Raw genomic sequence first — 21112 nt, 5'->3', positions numbered from 1 at the left:
AAGACCAATTATCTTTGCTTTGGAACTAGAACAAAAATGGATGCTAATATCATTAGCAAATTGTGTCAGTCATAATTTGGTGGTATTCATGGTATATATTGCTCAACTCTTTTTTTTTCTCAATTTAATTTTTATACATATTGTTTATTGAACGTGTCTCTTTAAAATAAAGTACGTTGGAGGTAGATGATTTGGCAGGACTCCATCGATTTGCCTTCATTATTACTTTCCTCCGGCACGGTAAGGTGCAAACCATTCTTAAATCATTATGGATCAATGTTTTATACAAAGATATATTTTTTGGATAGATCGTTTGAAAATACTTTTTTTATTCAATCTAAATAATCGCTCAGAGATGTAACTCTGCAAATGCGAACACTGCAAAGTTAGTGTTTTTGGAGCATGCTAAATAATTTGTTTTTGATGCTGTATCGTGAGGAGAAATTTAAGGCTTTGTGAGGGGGAAACAGGAGCTGAAGAACTGAATAGGGGTGCTCAAAAAGAGGGATGACTGTCATGACTAGAGCGGAAGTAGAACCCAGATGCGTCACGTTAGTTACAAGTTTCCTTGAGATATACTGTAGAGGAAAGGCAGCGCCCACGTTCCGGTGCTCACTGGACGCGGGAAGCAAGCCGCTCACGGAATCAGAATGTGTTCCGAATGCGGAAGTGGATCTTCCGGAGCGGGAGGTCATAGCGTAGTAGACAGAAAAACAGGTCGTCAGCCGGGACGGGAGATCAGACGTGGTCGGGGTAAAAAAAAACGAGTCGTTAGCTGGGAAGATCGAAACGTGTTTGGGGTCAAAAAACGGGTCGTGGGCGGAGACAAACAGGGGAAATCAGGAACGAACGGGTGGAAACGGGTGAAAAAACGGGACTGACGGGAGTCAGAGTCAAAAAGGTTTGCCTTGTGGAAACAGGTTCGCTGACGGACTGATACCAGGTGAGTGAAAGGACTGAGCTTAAGTAGGACGGGGAACCAATCAGGAAGCCAGCAACGGCTGGCGCCAAACGAGCGGGCATAGGTGGAATTAATCAGTCAACATGACAGATGACATTTAATAACAAAAGGAGGTACAAAGTAACAAACAAACATGTGTTCACAAAACAACCAAATGTCCAAACAAAACCAAATCTGACATGATCCAAACCAGAAACAAAGACCAAACTGAAAACAGAGATTCTGGGAACAAAGTAATTACAAAACAAGTGGCCACCAAACTACAAGCAAAATATTCTAACAAACAAAAAGAAAATCAAAGGGCGCAAAGACAATGGAAATTAAATTAGCTTATTTTCTGATGAATGGTCACGATGACTGACCATTTATCAGAAGTGAAAATGTTGTATGATGGGGTTACCATATCCCGGGGCCATTTGCGTTACTATTATTGGTTATGCAAAAATCCAGCTACTGTACTAACCTTTTTCCTACTCCGGCCCAAAATGTCACTCAAGGTATTCCATACCTACATAATGTACCAAGTTAGCTAGCTACTCCCGTTGACACAATATATATATTTTGCTGGGCAGCACAGTGGCGCAGTGGTTAGCACAGTTCTGAGGTCATGAGATCAAACCTCCCGTGTGGAGTTTCCATGTTCTCCATCGTGCTTGCGCGGGTTTTCTCCGGGCGCTCCGGATTCCTTCCACATTCCAAAAACATGCATGTTAGTTTAATTGGCCGGTCCAAATTGTCCTGAGATTCCAGGTGAATGAGCGGGCAAATTGTCTGTCCCTGTGTGCCCTGCGACTGGCTGGCAACCAGTTCAGGGTGTCCCCTGCCCACTGCCCGAAGATAGTTGGGATGGGCTCCAGCACCCTCGCGACCCTACTGATGATAAGTGGTGCAGAAAAAGGATAGATGGATATATTTTGCTAAATCCTCTCGATAAATCCATGAATGCAATACAGTTTCCTATGCTCATGCCCCTCCATGAGAATTTTTTTGTACAGATTTACCCTTTCTGAAGTAATTTACAATGGATGTAAATGTAAGTCCTTTGAAAAGCAAATCTCGCTGAAATTAAATGGCTGCTTGTTCCAATTTCCCCCAATAATGCCAGACTTCACCCTACCTCTTGCTATGTAACCTAATCACCGCATTAGAAGAGGATTAAAGCAAGTCTGATTTATAATTCAGCACCAATTACTATCAGCTCTTCTTGTAACTTTAAGCAAAGAGGATGTGACTCACATAGTCGTCGTACGAGTCGTGCACGCCGGCTAAAAGCGGAGGTCGGTAGCCTCCGATCCCTGCACTCCTGGCTCTCGGGCTTTGCGCTTCCCTCGTTAAAACAGATGCAGTGAGCTTGCCGTGCGCCGCCACGGCCGTCCCCCGAGGTGTTACCGTGCTCCTTCCTGTGTTCCTCCGGGCCCTGCAGCAAATAAACACAAGAACTTGGCAGTGATTTGCCTTGAGAGTCTTCTCAGCAAGTGCTGGGAACAGTCTGCAAATTGCTGTGAAAAAGGTGGAATGTTTTTTTTCTTCTTGTGCCTGGTAAGCCCCGGTGCCACCTGCAAATGACGCTTGAAAAAAATCCGGAAATGAGCGTTATCTCTCTTGGCATTGAGGGCTTGTAAAGATTGCAGAGGAAAAGGTGTCACCATTGAGCTATTGCACGAAACATTTTGGAGATTATAAAACTTTACCAGAGCCAAACAATATTGGACAAAAGTGGAAGAGTTCTCAAATAGTCGTTTCTATAAGTCCATGAGGCTCTTGAGTTCATCGAGTGATACCCAATCGATTCTTTAAAAGAGGTTTGTCATAAATGCTAAATTGTAGTTCCAAAAAGTATTAATTTTTGTTTGCCCTTTTGCAAAGGTTGAGGCCTTTGAGGGGAGTGTGTAGCCCATAAGGCAATTGCTTTTCTTTAATAAATGAGTTATAGTGTTTAAAATATAGCGCAAGGCGCTATATAAACGGATGTAATTTTATTAAGAAGTGTTCTAGATATATTTTGTGTTTATTTCGGCTTCAAATTCAAACATAGCGAAATAATACTAATTCTGGGTTCCCCGTGGCACTTCCGGTGTCATGATTGCCAAAATGAAGACACCTGGGGCAATCGTCTCGCGTGCAGGAGCGCGCTCTCTGATTGGCTGGCACTCTTCTCTTAAGCTGTCAGCGCCCAGAGAGGAGTGTCAGACCGTACTTGTGTCTCTCTGTGTGTTTTGCCGGATTCCATTACCAAAGACCTCTCCTGTTTGATCCCTGCCTGCCTTCTGTTTTGACCTGTTTCTGCCCCACGTTTACGACCTGCTCTCCTGCCCTGGCCATCGACCTGCCCGCTAAGCTGTACTGATTCTGCCTACCTGTCACAGAACTGCCATTCCGTCCATCAACCATCGGCTTCCAAAGCAAGCTATGTCAGCTCAATTCAATAAAGACTACTTTAAAACAATTGCAATTGGGTCCGAGATTCCATTTTGGGTCGTCACATCCGGTTCTGTGATCTTGTAAATAGTAAACCCACGCGATGGCTGATGACTGCTGCATGTTCATCCATATCCATCCATGTTTGAGAAGGCAGGGCTGTAAATCTATAAATATATGTTATATGCTATATACAACAACTAAATTTAGTAATAGCTTGGACAGAATATTTTGTGATCTTATATGCAAATGTTTCAATGCGCTTTATTGTGTTGTTGCAGTTTTAACCACTCGGTGAAGGAAATCAAGGCTTCACTAACATGTCCCTTGTAGTCACGGTCTACCATTGCTGGTTCCGCTCGGTGTCATACGGATGACGATAGATTTACCAGGGTTCAAATCCAGCTCATTGATGCGCTCATACCAATAATCTAAGAGGAGATTAAATAAAAAAAAAAAAATCAAATTATACTTTTTCATTACTCTGTGCTTCTTTTTGTTTTGCTGACAGCAAAATCTTGGTTTCGGTTCCTACATAATAAATAGATATTATATTCCACCCTCGGGCAGCACGGCGACGTAGTGGTTAGCGCTTGTGCGGCACAGTTCATGTCATGGGAACCTGTCGTGGGTTCAAATCCAGCTCCAGACTTCCTGTGCGGAGTTTGTATGTTCTCCCCGTGCTTGCGTGGGTTTCCTCCGGGCACTCCGGTTTCCTCCCACGTTTCAAATACATGCATTTCAGGTGAATTGGCCGGTCCAAATTGTCCCTAGCTGTGAATGAGCGAATGAGTTGTCTGTCCCTGTGTGCCCTGCGATTGGCTGGCAACCAGTTCAGGGTGTCCCCTGCCCACTGCCCGGAGATGGCTGGGATGGGCTCCAGCCCCCCTGAGACCCAAATGAGGATAAGCGATAGGGCTAATGAGATGAGAGATGAGATGAGATTCCACCCTTCCATGAAAGTGATGTATCAAAACAGTCAAAACGATTGCATTATTACACAATAGGTACATGATTAACCCGACTTTAGTAAGTAAAGACGTTCATATGTTTTTCAGTCCGTGTTCACTTTATGGTTTGAAGTGAGCCTTATTAAATATGAGCTCTGGCTCAAAGAACCTTTGGAAATACATAGTGTAGAATGGAATAAGTCACGCTCATAAGGACGTTTTTCTCTTATTTGTCTTTTTTACGTGACTATCCTGGTGTGCCATGTCTAATCGTGTTGCAAACAGAGTTCACTACGTTGTTAGCGTTAACAATAAAGGCAATACAAATGATAAAATATACAATAAAGCCAAAGAGAATATTAGGATAGGTAATTATGTTGTCATGATTTGCCAATTGCCCTCAACTGCGCTCACTCATTCAGCCCCAGCTGAATTAGTTCTCCTATTTAAACATGTAATTCTTGTTCACTCAGGGTCAGTCTGTCTGCGAACCTCAGCACATGCAATGCAAGCACTTTTGACTCTGGCTCCCGTTTTGATCCCAACCTGTTTCTTGTATCGATCCCTGATACAAGCTCTGTACTCCTGTCCTGGCTACCCGTGTCTGTTTCTTGTATTGATCCCTGATCCAAGCTCCATATTCCTGTCCCGGCTACCCGTATCCTGATTCAGTTTCCTGTATTGATCCCCGATCCAAGCTCTGTTCTCCTGTCCTGGCTACCCGTGTCCTGAATCTGTTTCTTGTATCGATCCCCAATCTAAGCTCCGTTCCCCTGTCCCGGCTACCCGTATCCTGTTTCTGTTTCCTGTATCGATCCCCAATCCAAGCCCTGTTCTCCTGTCCCGGCTATCCGTATCCTGATTCTGTTTCCTGAATCGATCACCGATCCCTGACTGCCCGCTCGTCCCGGCTACCAGACTTGTTCCGATCTCCGATCAAGCTCCATCTCCCTCCCTGGCTGCCTGACTTGTTCTGGTCTCCGACCACGCTCCGTTCTCCCTTCCCGGCTGCCCGACTTGTTCCGATCTCCGACCACGCTCCGTTCGCGAGGGCTTTTCCCTCCTGCTGGCCAGGAAGCACCAGATTGCTGTCTTTTTCCTCTGCCCTGACTTCCCCGATCCCTTAATAAAGCATTTTGTGAAACATTACACATTTGGGTCCCCTGCTTGTACCGGTCGTGCCTTGTAAGATGAGAATAAAGAAATGAATTTGAAGAGACATTTGCCTATACATAGTTGCACTTATGTCTTTTTTATTGTATTTCTTACAGTTTTTTGTGTTTGTTTATAGCGGCAATGGCCCTTTGTTTTAATGGACCAGCAGGTCCTCGAGGTGGTGGCTGGGGGCAAAGGAGTTCTTATTAGTGTTTTCGGCTCAGTCCTACGGACTTTGCAGAGAGCAGCCGATGATCTGGAATGTGTTGAAGACTTACTGTATGGTTCTCCTGTCTGCTGTTGTGCACCCACCATACCACACTGTGATGCTAATTGCCAGTATACACTCCAATGTGGCTCTGTAGAAGGACACCAGCAGATTCTGTTCCAGATGTTTTTTTCCTGAGTACACTTAGGAAATGGAGCCACAGCTGGAATTTTCTCACCACAGCTCTGTTAATAAATCAATTCTTACACTTCTGGTTTAAACATTGATGCACGTGTGTGTGTGTGAGAGAGTGTTTAATTGAACAGATGTGGGATTTTTTGAATAGATTGACACACATCATATGCTTACGCTTTCTGTTGATGCAACTGAAACTCTGATAGTATTTTGATGGACAAACATGACCTCATTCTTATCGAACAGACAGACAATTGCTTCCATAATGCAATTCCCCATGTTTACTATTGAGCTCCAATTCAGATTTGGGTTGGACAGGATGTGGAAATCTCGCATTGCTTCACTGCCTTTTCTCGCCTGACTCACATTTGATGTTATGGTGGGCCAGGATTGCTGTGTTGTTTTCCTCTAGGTAACTGCCTATTGTAAGCCCCAAAAAACTGCATCCCAAAAGGGTATTAGCAGTGCATATTTTTCATGGAGATTTACACTAATTGCTTATCAGTGTGCCATAAGCGGTAAATCTGAGACGGGGAGTGCTGCTGGTGGTGCTGACTTTTTTTGTTGTTGTTATGTGCGTTCCTTGATACTGCTGGAATAAGCACGTCTACGTGTGCTGCCAAAATTTCACAGACCGTGCCGGTTTACACAGACCACCATCTGTTAAACTGTGGACAATTTGCTCTAATGAATAAATAAATAGATTAGAAAGTGTACCAAACAGCCAAAGATTCCATACAAGTAACCACATGCATTCTTGAACAACTAACTACTCGATTTAATTGATATTTGTTTGCAACTATATAGGGTAGTTATTGTTTATTTCCAACTTGAAATCCACTCTTTGGCTGTGTTCACACTGCAGAGCTTAGTGCTTAATTTTGATTTTATGGTGAATTTTGTGAGATCGTTCACATTAGCAACTCAATGCAGCTTGAATGCGACTTCCTTACCGGAAATGAGCATGGGTGGCATTTTGTCTCCGGGCTATGTGTACTGAAGTTATATACTATTGTATACGCTGTTTTATTCCATTTATACTCAAAAATACTTTGTGTCGCCTCAGCCTTGAGTGAAACCTTTTAAACGCCTGTGCTTTGGAACGTTTTGTTTGGTTCACTTATCACCTCGTCTGTGTGTGTTGTGCCCCACTCTGTCCGGAGGGCGATGACCTTTCACCATTCTCCTAAGCTTCAAAGGACATTGGGAAATTTGCATCAAGGACGGCACGGACCAATCAGCCAGAGGCTTGGTCATGGGGCTGGACATTTGATCACCATGTGTCATAAAAGTGGACAATTCGGAAGCCCCCACCGCTCAATCTTTTTCTACACACACGATTGTAATTAGCGAGGAAGAAAGATGTGTTCAACAATTGGATTTGGCTAATAAATTAATATGTGGACTATACTCTGCTCAATAACTTCTCCGACTTCGGAATACGCTCCAACTGTAAGGAATTAGCAGTCCGAATGTTAAAACCTTAAAGTACCAATGAAAAGAGCGAAATCTGGCTCGCGCCATAGGTTCCCGACCCTTGGGCTTGTGCAATAATTACCTTGTTGATAGCACGGCTGTTGCCCGAATACTTCTTCCCTGCGCATTCCTGCCTCTGCAGGATTCATCAGAACCGTTCAATAGTGACAGCTCTCGTAGTTGCTCCTGTCTGATCTCGTCATTGTAGTCCTGCAAAGTAAAACAAGCAGTTTGAAGTAAACATGTGCTTACAGTCATTATGAATGGAAGCGGCTTTCAGCGAATTCAAATGGTCTTGACGGGTGCTTCCATTGGGATAAACAAAAACAAAATCTTATGGCATCTATTCAGCAATTACTCTCTAAAATCACCATGCCAGACCGTCTTCCTATTTCTCTTGAAAAAGCAACATCTAATTGAAGGTTTCAACAGTTTTTCTCTCTCAAAAGATAGCTGAAAACCACTCTTTGCCCACCCATTACCAAACATGATATTAATAATTACACAGAGCAGCATTCATTGCTTATCATTTCTCACAAAACAGACACATTTGCTTCAAAGAGAACGTCAAGCCAAGACGTCGTGATTGCACACTCTTTTCTTCAATGTGACAACAAAGAAGCAGTGACAACAGTTTTTTTTGTGACAACCGTGTTTTTGGCAATTGGTCTCTTAACTAGAAAAGTTAAAACTCTGCGGGGGTAATGATGTGCAGCTTTTAAACTTAAGATGCACACAATTTCGGCATGGAAAATTGTCTAATGTTAACATGCTAACACTACCTACCTACCAGCAGGTGAGCGGTTTGAATTTGTAAACACATACTTTGACAGTGACTTCCTATCCTTTTTTCTCCAAAAGACAGTTGGCGCTAAGCCATGTGCGAGGAGAATTAAATCTCATCTTATCTCATCTCATTAGATGCACCGCTTATCCTCAGTAGGGTTGCGGGGGTGCTGGAGCCCATCCCAGCAATCATCGGGCAGTGGGCAGGGGACACCCTGAACTAGTTGCCAGCCAATTGCAGGTCACACAGGGACAGACAACTTGCTCGCCCTTTCACACCTAGGGACAATTTGGACCGGCCAATCCACCTGAAATGCATGTCTTTGGAATGAGGGAGGAGGAAACCCACGCAAGCACGGGGAGAACATACAAACTCCGCACAGTAGGTCCGGTAGCTGGATTTGAACCAGCACAGGAGGTCCCCAAGACCTTAGAACTGTGCCGCACACGCGCTAATCACTGCGCCACCGTGCTGCCCGAGATTTAAATCAGCTATCATTATTTTACTATAGCTAACATGCATGTGTGACTGTTGCATTGGATTGCGCCAGCTACTCTACCATTATAATCATTCAGTCTACTCCTATTTTCTTGTCACTATTTATATATTTTTATCCATTAAAAGCAGAAATGCTTTGCGTTTATGTTTGGCCGCTAACCAGACTTTTGCTAATGTTTACATGCTAACACTTGTAGGAGACTACACTACCACAAATACATTTTCCCCTAAAATCTTCCTACCGCCGACTCAACTCAAGGAAAGACTCATAATATGTAACACAAACCCGCTTTCTTTTCACTATTTCTTAATTTTGGTTCCGCTGGGAATATAAGATTACATAAACCAACCTGAAGATCAAGGCACACCAGGGCTCACGGACGGACATTCCCTTCATCTGCAGGAAGTGACCAGACTCTCCAGCCCCTAAAGGCTTCATTTGTAATCAAAATATTATGTGCCTATGTATATCGTCATGATTCATGCCAGATATTTTTTGTTGCATGCCCGAATACAATTGGCCTATTAGTCAATCATTCAATTGGAGAGACTTAATTTGAAAAGTGTCAATAGGTAACTACAACTGGTCACAGGACACGCCTCTAGTGACAAATGAACTCATCGGCAATTTGAAAGAGCTGGCTCTTCCTCTTTCTTCCATCTTACTTCCAGGACAGTGCCCCAAAGGAGGGCCCTGGCTGGCCTTTGCCCCCTTTGACAATGGCAACAAAGAAGGCCAAATCCCAGGGCCTTGGGCCCTTGGCGAGAGAGCCTGCCACACTCCAACCACTAGGCATGGATGGTCTGGGGTTCTTTCCCTGTCTCTAGATCTACTGAAAGCAGCAGCTAATGGGATCCACGTGGGAGAGAAACCTTGTTTTTCTTGAGGGAGTGGCTTTTGGCCTTCTCCACTATAAGATGCTTTGTCTGACCAAAACGTAACCCAAGAAAATATTTCGCAACAAATCATTTGGTGCTAGGCATAAATAACATAATTCCGACATGCAACGATGTAATTCCTGATCATCGAAATTAGTTGATTATCTTCAAACGGCTACATAAATTCTCCCCCCTCCCACCTTTTTACCACCGCGAGTTCTCTTGTCAACAATCTCCTTTCTTTTATTGATTTGATTTTCCTTACCATGTAAAAAATCTTAGTTTGTTGAATCAAGCTACGTTGCAATATTTGTGTCCATATTTTTCCTTAGGATTGATCAATCATTATCAATATCAAAGAACTGCAAAATCGATTATTTAAAGCTAAAATACAATATGTTTTGACGATTGCTTCCTTCATAAATACTAGAGACAAAGAGGCCATTTAGGACTATTTCTGTTGGAGGATCTTCAGCCCCACCTAACGGGTGACAGTCACCAGCAAATCCAATTTTAAACCTAAATAAATATACTTTAAAGCAGGGGTGTCAAACTCATTTTAACTCGGAGGCCACCCGATAGAACAAACATTCTCTCGGGGACCGGACTAGTAGATTAAAGAGAAAGAAAAAGGGAGATAAAGAAATAAGAGAAAGAGAGAGGGAAAAGGAGAGAGGGCGGGCCAAAGAAAGAAAAAAGGGAGAGAGCGTGAGAAACAAAAGATAAAAAGTTGTGAGAGAGGGGGAAAAGAAAGGGAGAGGAAGAAAGAAATCCAAAGAGAAATAGAAAGACAGAAGGAGAGAAAAGAGAAAAGAAAGCGCGAAGGGTATGAAGAGAGAAAGAAAAAAGAGAAAAGGAAAAAAGGAAGTTAGAGCAAAAGAGATTAAAAGACACGGAGAGAGAAAGACACAAAGAGCAACAAAGGAAGAGAAAAAGAGACACAGGGAGTGAAATAGACAGAGACAGAGTGGGAGAAAAGGGGTGGAAAAGAAAAAGAGAGAGAGAAATACATACAAGTACAGTCTTTGTGAGAGGCACCTGGCTTTAGCAACATCAAGTTGACACATTTCAACCTGCAGCTTGTTTTTCTCTTGCGCTTCTCTTAGTGTTGTCTCGCTGGCTGCCTGTTTAACACCTGTGCTTTAAAGCAATTCTCCCTTACACACTACCTAGCTAACTATCTACAGTTGAGTATTTTTAAAAATAAAAAATAAAAAGTCCCTTATAACAAAACTAAGAAATTTCCATTTTTATGTATATATTTGTGGATTAATATTTTAGTATCATAATCAGAATGCGGATTGTTAGCGCAGAAATATTAATGCATAGATCCAATTGTTACTTTACTTGACGTCATTGGTGTTTCAGGCAAAGGGCTCTATTTTTATGTTGATGGCATGTTCCACCGTGATTTAAAAATGGCCAGAAGGCAAACCAGTCCTAGCTCTGGTCATTTTGCAGATGCACGCAGCTTGGCACAGTTAAAATGTGCATATTGCGTTGCTTTGGGCGCAAAAACAGCCAGCCTTATCCGTCCCAAAAGCGGCTCTTTTCATTCTTGTTAATTTAGTCAGTTCTACAGAAGATGCAAAAAAAACACTATCATCAGGAAGACAACGTGAGTAATATTTATATGGAACCGCAATCATTTCCAAAGATGTGTTACAGTTCACGGCATATATGCACTGAAGAAGGAAACAACGCTAGATGAAGTTTAAAGACAAAGTAAAAAAGACTTGGTGTCTGTTTGATTCCAGGTTAGGGTTCTAAAATAAGGGCTGGAAGAGTATGATAGGTTCCCTTGAAGGTTTTTATTTACAGAATATTCTGGGCATCAAAAGTAACAATCAAAAACAAACAAATCCTCTGAAAACAAGTAACAAAATGTCCAAACAAGAAATAAGAAGCAATATCCAATGCTGATGTGACCATTTCTATGGCAATGACCTGACAACTTCTGTTGTCTGAGCCAGTCCATAAAAAGAGACAGAAAATGAGGTGCAGGTGGCTCTCTAGCTGCGCCCTTTTAGGGGTAACTGGAGTGCCAGATGCTGACAAGATGGATGAAACAAAGTTGGAGAAATCGAGATCTCTTTCCACCCTGTTTATTCTTGTCTCTGGATTTATGTTATCTTATTCATTGTGAGAGTGTTACACAATTAAACAATATATGTATGCTTTAAACCAGAGGTGTCAAACTCATTTTACCTCGGGGGCCACACGATAGAACAAACATTCTCTCGGGGGCCGGACTAGTATATTAGAGAGAAAGAAAAAGAGAGAAAGAAATAAGAAACAGCAAAGGAGAGAAAAAGAGAGAGGGTGGGACAATGAAAGAGAGAATGGGAGAAAGAGAGAAAGAGAAGAGAGAGGGAGAGAGAATGTCTCATCTCATCTCATCTCATCAGCTACACCGCTTATCCTCAGTAGGGTTGCGGGGGTGCTGGAGCCCATCCCAGCAATCATCGGGCAGTGGGCAGGGGACACCCTGAACTGGTTGCCAGCCAATCGCAGGGCACACGGGGACAGACAACTCACTCGCTCATTCACACCTAGGGACAATTTGGACCGGCCAATTCACCTGAAATGCATGTTTTTGGAATGTGGGAGGAAACCGGCGTGCCCGGAGGAAACCCACGCAAGCACGGGGAGAACATACAAACTCCGCACAGGAAGTCTGGAGCTGGATTTGAACCCACGCAGGAGCTTCCCAAGACATGAACTGTGCCGCACATGCGCTAACCACTGCGCCGCCGTGCTGCCCGGAGAGAGAATGTGAGAAACAAAAAAGATATAAAGACAAATAGTGAGAGAGGGGGAAAGAAAGAGAGAGAAAGAATGATCTCCAAAGAGAAATAAAAAGAGAGAAAGAGGGAAGGGGAGAAAAGAGAAGGAGAGAAAGAGAGAATGGGAGAAGGAGAGAAGGGGAAAACAGGGGAGAGCGAAAGAGATAAAAGGAAAAATGGATAAGAGAGCAAAAGAAGGCAAAAAGACACAGAGAGTGAGAGAGACCAAGAGAAACAAAGAAAGAGAAAGAGACACAGAAAGTGAAAGAGAGACACAGAGAGTGAGAGAAAAAGGGAGGAAAAGAGAAAGAGAGAGAGAGAAAGAAATACAAGTACACCGTCATTGTTCGAGGCACCTGGCTCTGGCAACATCAAGTGGACATATTTAGACCTGATGCTCATTTTTCTCTTGCGCTTCTCTGAGCATTGTCTCGCGGGCCAGATTCAATCCCTTAGCAGGCCTGATCTGGCCCCTGAGCCGCATGTTTGACACCCCTGCTTTAAACTATCAAAGTCACATTTAGTTATTCACATCATTCACTATGAATGCCGTTAAAACAAACAGCAATAAAAATGCATCAAAGTATTCATTACACAAATGTATATTATTACTTTGAAGCAATTACAGTATATTTAGTGATACTTTCTTTAATCTGTATACTGAAATATTGAACAATGTTTCATGGGATGCAGTAACATCAATATGAGATGGCAAATGGTGGATTAAAGAAATATAGTGCCTTTTCTCTTCATAGCCCGCCGGCTTTTGTGCATTTTTTATGATCACATCTATAAGCCCACCGACGCTGCACTTAGTCATCAAAACAGCATAGAATATACCTTCAGCATCCGTTCCTTTCAACCAAGAACAGATTATCATAAAAACAGGAAATATGTATACGGTGCCTCGTAGGTCAGGTATTGTGGATTCACACTATGGTTGAATCTCATTTGTTACATTTTTGTAAGAGTGTCTGGTTAAGGTGAGCCATTTTAGGCTTTAAAAGAAATGAAAGAACAGCTTTGTGTTTATTCTAAGATTTTTATGCTAATGGATTCTAGTAGGGATGCATTATGACTGATTTTTATACTGGTAGTAATAACTGATAAAATCCTCCATCAATAGAGCGACACCGATAAGTACATGCTATATTTATTTTAGAAAGACTAGAGCTTGATTTAATCAATACTCGATTCTTTGTTATTGAATCCAATTATGACAATATATGTCAGGACCAGAACGGTGACAGGACCCAATTGCGTTTTATTGAAGGAAAGAGGAAGCGCTGCGCCCACGATCCAGTGTTTGCTGGGCGCGGGAAGCAGGTCGCTCTCGTACTCGGACTGTGATCCGAACGCGGAAGTAGATCTTCCGTAGCGAGCGATGGCGGTGTCAGGGACGGAAAATAGGGTCGGTAGCCGGAACTGGAAGAGCAAGGCGTGGTCGGGGTCGGAAACGAGTCGTAAGCCAGAACGAGTAGACGTTGTTGGGGACAAAAAAGGTCGAAAGCCGGGACGGGAGAGCAGACGTGGTCAGGATCAAAACAGGTCGTAGCCGGAGACAGACGGAAGCAAAAACGGGACAGGTGGGACTCAGGGTCGAAAAAGGCTTGCCTAGTAAACACTGAGGTTCACAGACGGACTGACAACAGGGGACAGACAGGACAGGATTTAAATAGTGACAGGGAGCCAATTGAAACCCGCGGCGGTTGGCGCCAAATGAGCGGGCACAGGTGATTAAAATCTGTAAAATGACAATAGGCCTGATAATTAGCATTTAAGAATAGGTAGCTTTGATGTTACACAGCTTATTTTATTAAATAAATGTAGTATAAATTGTACAAATATTTCATAACAAATCCTTCAATGTTAGCATTGAAAAGCTAATCAAGCAGGAATGCCAATCAGATGAAGAATTAACTCCTGCCACACTACATCCGCACACTGAAAGTGAATTGATCTTTCCAATGCACAAACTTGGCTTACAGACGACACCAACAGGATGCTTTAGTCCATTTTTCCCCCCCGCGTTCAAATTTAGTCGACACTCACGCATCGATGTGAAAAAAATAACCCTCGCAGAACATTTGACAAGCCGCGCGCTCGTTCATGAATTAATATGGCCGACGGCATTCTGTTGGTTTGAACTCAGACTGGCAGGTCTTTTAATTGGAAAGCTGGCGGTTTATTCAAAGCGCTATAAATGTGCCAGACCTTGTAAATGTTGACTGTTGACAGAGGCGTTAGCGTGAGTACACAAAGATAAACCGTGCAGAGGCGCTCGGGGTCAGAATGTTTGCTCGCCGAGATTAATTCTGACCGTTTGTGATGCACTTCGCCCGTTACCGAACCGGATGCGGAAGGGGTTCTTGCGCCGGGCGATGCCGGTCACGTTCCGTCAAGACAATATGGGGCTTTTTGTAAACTGTTTAAACTGCTGGCTCCTTTGTGTGTCCGTTCATTTCTGGTGCAAACACAACAATCTGCACTCTCTTAGTCTATTTTAAAACCATGTTATTCCTTTGTGATTTTGCGGGTGGACTTTGCATCCTTGGTGCAATATGGATTTATTTCTATGAACTCATTCAGCACCAGACATATTTCTCAAATGGGTAGAGCTGGTTTCAGCCATATTTTGCCATTTTTTATTGGTTTCGAGTTAATCTATCAAAATGTGATGGTCGTGTGTTCAACTGATGAGAAAATACAAAATTATGAGAATACATTTTAAATTGTATTCTGGATGGGATGTTTTAACTTAAGCCACATCTAGGAGATAAATTGACTGAACCATTTCAAGGCAGTGGAGTATTTTTCACGCTACAAGGCAGTGTCTGAAACTCATGACAAAAGGTTACAGGCTACCAGGGCAGACAACTCTGAAAAGTTGCCTGCCACATTTTTCCCAACTTGAAACACAATAAGATGACTAATCGCAAAAAACCCTATTGTTGCAAAGTATTAAGGATTGATAATCAGAATATATAACAGAACAACACTTTAAAACTAAGTTTATTATAAATCTACTCATAACATTCATTGCATGTATATGAGATCGCTGTTTTCCCTCTGCCATCAGTAGGTAGCTGTTTTAACTCCTCTTCATTCATGCAATGTTTGCGTTGCGTTGTCTGCTACAAGCCACGTGAACTCCTCTTTCCACGATGCTTTTAATGTACATTTACGTTTTGTAGCGTCATCAATTTTGTCAGCTACTTTTGAAGGTTTCTTCTGGGGCTGAGGTTTTGGCTTGATTCCTAACCACTTATCCATTTTAGCTCATCTTCTACAAAAAGGTTTGGAGCTACATGTATACAGGCATAGCACAAATCAAGAAAAAGCTTGAATCCTCATCTTTCAGTGGCAATAAAGTATGTTTCTAGCTCTTACCATTGTTTACTTAACAACAGCTTAACATTGCCAAGTTTCTTAAAAATACTTGTTTCCAAGAAAAACGGCTTTATAGGAGAGTATGTGTATCAAGCAGAACTTTCACTTCAGTGTTTTTTTTGCATTTGTGATGCCTTTAATATCTAAATAATGCTTTACATAAACACCAAGGTACTAGCAAAATTACATTTTATTGCAACAACACTGAACTATGCATGGGACAATGCTTGAACTTTGCAAGAACTTTCCCACAATGTTGGTCACTGTGGCAATCACGTTCCCTTGGGTGATTGCGTCCCTGTGGAGGTGCACGACCGTCATCCCTCTCTGACCAGACCATGACGACCGTACTTCGTCATCTTTTATTGAAAGGAATAATCATATCTCTCACCAAACTGCTTCACTACGCCTACTAGGCATACGGGGCTGCCTAACTACACTCATTCGCCGGATACAGGAAGAAACACTATGAAGTTGGGTTTCCTTGATGTGTGGACAAAGATATGATCAAAGAAACTCCTGCCGTCCAATGGTAATTTATCATACTGAAAATTCATCCCAGAGGCTTAATACTTACCAATGATCAACGCCATACCCTTTGCAATAGTTTTTTAAAATGAAAGTTTTGGCGCGCCTGAAAACGTATTTATATGTTATGGTATTAACTGAGTTAATAGATTTTGCAGAAGATCACGAGGTCATTTTACAAGCGCCAGTACACTCAAGCCAATCAGAGGACCGTTTTCTGTGCCCTTGGATGATTGGTGTAATCTAAATCAAACGTTTACATGGCTGGTGACAATCGAATAACACGGTTTACATGGCATTTGCGAGTAATCCGATCAAGGGGTAGGAGCCAAGCATACTCAACATGTTTACGCAAATAGACATTGTTTCCACGTATCAAGTTTGACAGTAATTATAGGATGATTTAATTCTTGTCACTCACCAAAGTTAACAAATCACAGTGCTTGTTTGCTGTCACACCATAAGAGTGTTTTATCGCTCCCCTTCTGTTTACGAGTTTTTCTTGCACGTGGCTTGCCAAAAGCATGGACTTACAGTATATATGGATGGATACAACTGTGGCATATGGGGGCAGAAAATAAAATAAAAATGTCATGGAGAAATAGACTACATTATTTTTTGGGGGGGAAAGTTTGCGTGTATTGTTACACACATGCTCTTTTTTTAGCGGGTGAGCCAAAATTCGTGTGTATAATTCGTCTTTGTACCACAAGTCAAGAGTGATTTGTTGTCTCAAAAAATACTGGATGAGTGCAGCTGCGTAAAAATGCACACAAATAATAGGAATAATTGTGTTACCTTATTGTTTGGGACTGTACCTGGAAATTAAGATATTGTGATAAAATTATTATTCAAATTAACTGATTTATTGAAGGTCTTTTATTGTTGTAATTTTCCTGATTATGTCAAAAAATAAAATATCAAAATATTATATTACTACGTAAAAGTATACTAGTGGGCTCTACGCAATAATCTGCTTCATTCCAATGCTTAAATTAATAAAAAGCTTAGTTAATACGTAATGAATCCAGAATATATGACATTTTTGTTTTTTTTAGTTGCATTGCAGAAAAAAATGCATTTTATCAAACTCTTGCAATTCTCAGAGACAGCCTTGTATATACGATTTGGCGGAATTTTGCTTAGTAGTAATGGTTATAGAACAGATTAACGTCGCAAAAATTGGGGGAATGCTCTATAAATATGATAAAGGCTCAGTCCAGTGAAGGATTTTATACATTTGACCATAAAGGATTTTATACATTTGACTATAAAGGATTTTATACGATTGACTTATAATGCAATGAAGATTTTCACCAAGTGGGCTTTAGTTCAATGACAGGTCAGGTTGTTCCAAATGCAGAATATTTTGTCTAGTTGAGTGTGCTGACACAGAATGTTTCAGACATCAAGACGCTCGTCTATGAGATTGTGAAGCCCGTCTTGGGTTTCCGTGGCACGCGCATGGGAGGAGCCGCCACACCATTATGCGGGGAGAAGATGGCCAATAGGAAAAAGCTAAAGAACTTCAGAAGAAGGCTTCCCAGAGACACAAACGTCAGTAATTCGATGGATGGAGTACACTTAGTTAAATTGTTAGGGAAAATAAATCTGTCCCCGTGTGGAAATTTCGGCTTTCCTGTTTATTTTTCCCCTGAAGAAACGAGCGCGCATAAATTGTTGGGTGAATGTAGGCTGTGTTTGGTTAATGGAGTCAGATAACTAATTCGAACAATTTGGTTAACGGTACATTTTGATATTTAATTCCCAACACCAGGAACCAAAAATGTACCCACTTCATGGCAATGGTAATTCATGTCAAGCATATCCGCAGTGGGGGCCTTTGTTGAGCCCTCCACAAATGCAGAAGAGTGACTAAACTCCTGTCAGCTCTATCGGTGAGCTATCACTGCTTTATGCTCCGCAATTACTCTTCTTGATCTTATTATCACATCGACACTGGTTAAGACTCTTAAACGCACTGCTCGGCGGACATAAATCTTCGCCCGGCGCAGCAGGCATTGTTCACCAAGCTTATCAGCCGAAGGAGCTTTGCAAAAAATCCTCACAATGCGCGCCATCCTGAATAACTACATGCACAACTGCAGCCGTATTATGTTGTCACTTGTTAACTTGTTCAATGGGATCAGGTCAGGTCACATAAAAAGCATTGACATTTTAATGGATACAGGTTGGTATGATGCTTAAATTTGTCCTGGAGGAATTGGTGTACAGTATTCCATCGATTTTCGCAGTTAATCTATTAGATAACCACCTGTATTAAGTGAATTTTCGCGGAGTAGGATCCATATATACAGTATATGTACTAGTGCCTAACACGATGAATCAGTTTTCCTCATCTAGGATATTTTGATGCCGTAAAGCCCCGTGGACTAGAAATACAGAGACGAATGGTTCACTCAGCTTACTCGCTTAAAAAAAGCCTCATGTGTATTAGTTGACATTTCCTTTTATTTTTCTGCCTCCATTACGAATTTGCTCCAACTGTACACGTACATATATAGTTTATGCCACAGTTGTCCATCCATCCATTTTCTGCAAAGCTTATCCTCATTAGGGTCGCAGGGGTGCTGGAGCCCATCCCGGCTGTCTTTGGGCAGTGGGAAGGGACACCCTGAACTGGTTGCAAGCCAGTCACGGGGCACACAGAGACAGACAACTCACCCGCTCGCTCATTCACACCTGGGGACAATTTGGAGCGGCCAATTACCCTGACTTGCATGTTTTCAGAATGTGGGAGGAAACCAGAGTGTCCGGAGGAAAGCCATGCAGGCATGAAGAGAACATGCAAACTCCACACTGGGGGCTGCAGTAGCTGGAATCCAACCCTGGGCCAAACCACCAATCCTCCCAGCCAGTGCCACAGTTGTATTCATCCATATATAGCGTAAGTCATCCTCTATAACAAACTCTCTTTTAGCTCTTATATAAATAACATCACCTGGTCAGCCTACTTGCACCTGTGCTCCATCAACCGTTTCCCCTCCCTCATCCCTCCCTACTCTACAGCTTACCGCAAAAGTCCCTCCATAAACTTCAGCAGGTCCATAACTCTGCTGCACGCATCATCACCAAAACCCCCGCTCGCCATCACATCACCTTTGTCCTTCAGCAATTCCACTGGCTCCCAATTAACCATAGAATCAACAACAAAATCCTGCTCTACACCGACATGGCCATCCATAACCTTGCCCCTCCCTACCTCTTTGACCTCCTTCACATTGCCACGCACCATCCCGCACCATCGGATCATCTTCTTCCCTCTATCTCACTATACCTCCTCCCGCCTCAGCTCCATGGGGAGCAGAGCTTTCAGCCTCTCTGCCCCCCAACTCTGGAACTCATTGCCGCCTGAACTCCGAAATTCTGTGACCCTGTCCACCTTTAATTACGGACTCAAAACTCACCTCTTACGACTTGCCTATTCTTGACCATATGCCTCACACACCGCCCCTTTCAACTACAATATGTTTTATTGGCTATTCATCACTTGCTTGTTTTACTCTTCGTTTATTGTTGTGTCCTACTCATATGTACAGCGACCTTGGGTGTCCTGAAAGGCGCTTCGAAATACAATGTATTATTATTATTATTATTATAAGTCCATCCTTCTGGCAAGTCAACTTGTAAACTGAAACAGAATTTATCCTTTAAATCATGTCAAAAGTTAAGTAGTTTTTTTTTGGTAGATTGTAACATTTTTCAATTGAGAAATCTGAATATATATATTATTTTTCCTTGTAAAAACACTGGAAATTCTAAATGAGTAATAACAAAAAAGCAAAAAAAAAATCATTATTTAGAGTGACCAGTTGTTGCCACCCCTGAAGGGAAAAACCAAAAGTCACACAGCTGGCTTTTACCATATGTCACTGGGATCCTAACGTAACACTATATTCTTTCATTTATGTATTCATTTTTAATAAATTTGCTTCCCATACAATCTGTTCCAGTTTGCATAATGCCCACTTTGCATTTATGTGGATTTAGTAAATGTATACTCAAAGTGCTTTGGACACATTCAGGGATAATTATCTTCCTGGCACAGTTGCACAGATACTTGTATGGAGAAACAGCATGAACTCCATTAAACAAAATTGTGTAGTTTGTCACATTTACGAACGGTGATAAATTTTTGAAGCTTGGCCGTAGCACAATAACGCACTAGGCTTATTAATTATAGTTAAATTCTTTTTTGTGACAAAATTGCTCTGTATGGAATCTGGCTCATCCTGCATAATGACCACTACTTATTTCAGTGTTTAATATATTTTCCATCATACTGCTTAAGACAGTTGTCCCCCGGGATGAGACAATAATCAGTTCTAATATGGGGGTCATAAATTGTAATTGCTGTATGGCGGGGGATAGAAACCTACGGTTATTGACTAAAGCGTTCCAAAAGCCCAATACGCCCTGTAAAGATATTAATATAGGCCTGTCCAAAGTCAAGCCAATCAAATCTTTACTGGTCTGCAGCCTTTTTTCTAAATTTAATAATATGAGGCCAACCAATAATGTCGACCGCAGTATGAAATAAATGTAAAAAAAAAAAATGTATATATATTTTATCAACTACTTTGCTTTTGGCTTTATGTCAGAATTTTAGCTCACCCCATTGCCGACATGGTGACTGAAAATTTAAAAAAAGAAAAGTTGACAGTGAGGACTGCCTGTCATGATTACCAATGTGAATTACCTTTGCCCTTTGTCGCCAACTACTTCGGACTCTGATTGGCTCCCTGTCCCTATTCAAACCCACTTTTGTCTGTCCCCGTTTGTCAGTCCGTCTGCGAACCTCAGTTAACACTAGGCAAGCCTTTTTCGACCCTGACTCCTACCTGGTATTTGCTCCCGTCT

The 21112-nt window shown here is 42.1% G+C and overlaps 1 protein-coding gene across 3 annotated transcripts in view; it reads right to left on the bottom strand.

The window, feature by feature from the left end:
• Nucleotides 1–21112, bottom strand: part of khdrbs2 (KH domain containing, RNA binding, signal transduction associated 2) — a 113913-nt gene that overhangs the window by 35027 nt on the left and 57774 nt on the right. For all 3 annotated transcript variants that reach the window (XR_015852426.1, XM_088351141.1, XM_088351142.1), the window contains exons 5-6: nucleotides 7446–7573; nucleotides 2198–2378 (exon numbers count right to left, since the gene is read on the bottom strand). Coding sequence is in view for 2 of the 3 variants with exons in the window: in XM_088351141.1 (XP_088207267.1) it covers nucleotides 2198–2378; nucleotides 7446–7573 (309 nt within the window). In the remaining variant the exon portion in view is untranslated. The remainder of the gene's footprint in view (nucleotides 1–2197; nucleotides 2379–7445; nucleotides 7574–21112) is intronic.

Source organism: Urocampus carinirostris, chromosome 13 (genome assembly GCF_059441175.1).
Source record: "Urocampus carinirostris isolate Australia breed hairy pipefish chromosome 13, RoL_Ucar_1.0, whole genome shotgun sequence".
NCBI lineage: Eukaryota > Metazoa > Chordata > Actinopteri > Syngnathiformes > Syngnathidae > Urocampus > Urocampus carinirostris.
The sequence above is the reverse complement of the archived record's forward strand: the minus strand, read 5'-3'. Positions and strand labels throughout refer to the sequence as shown.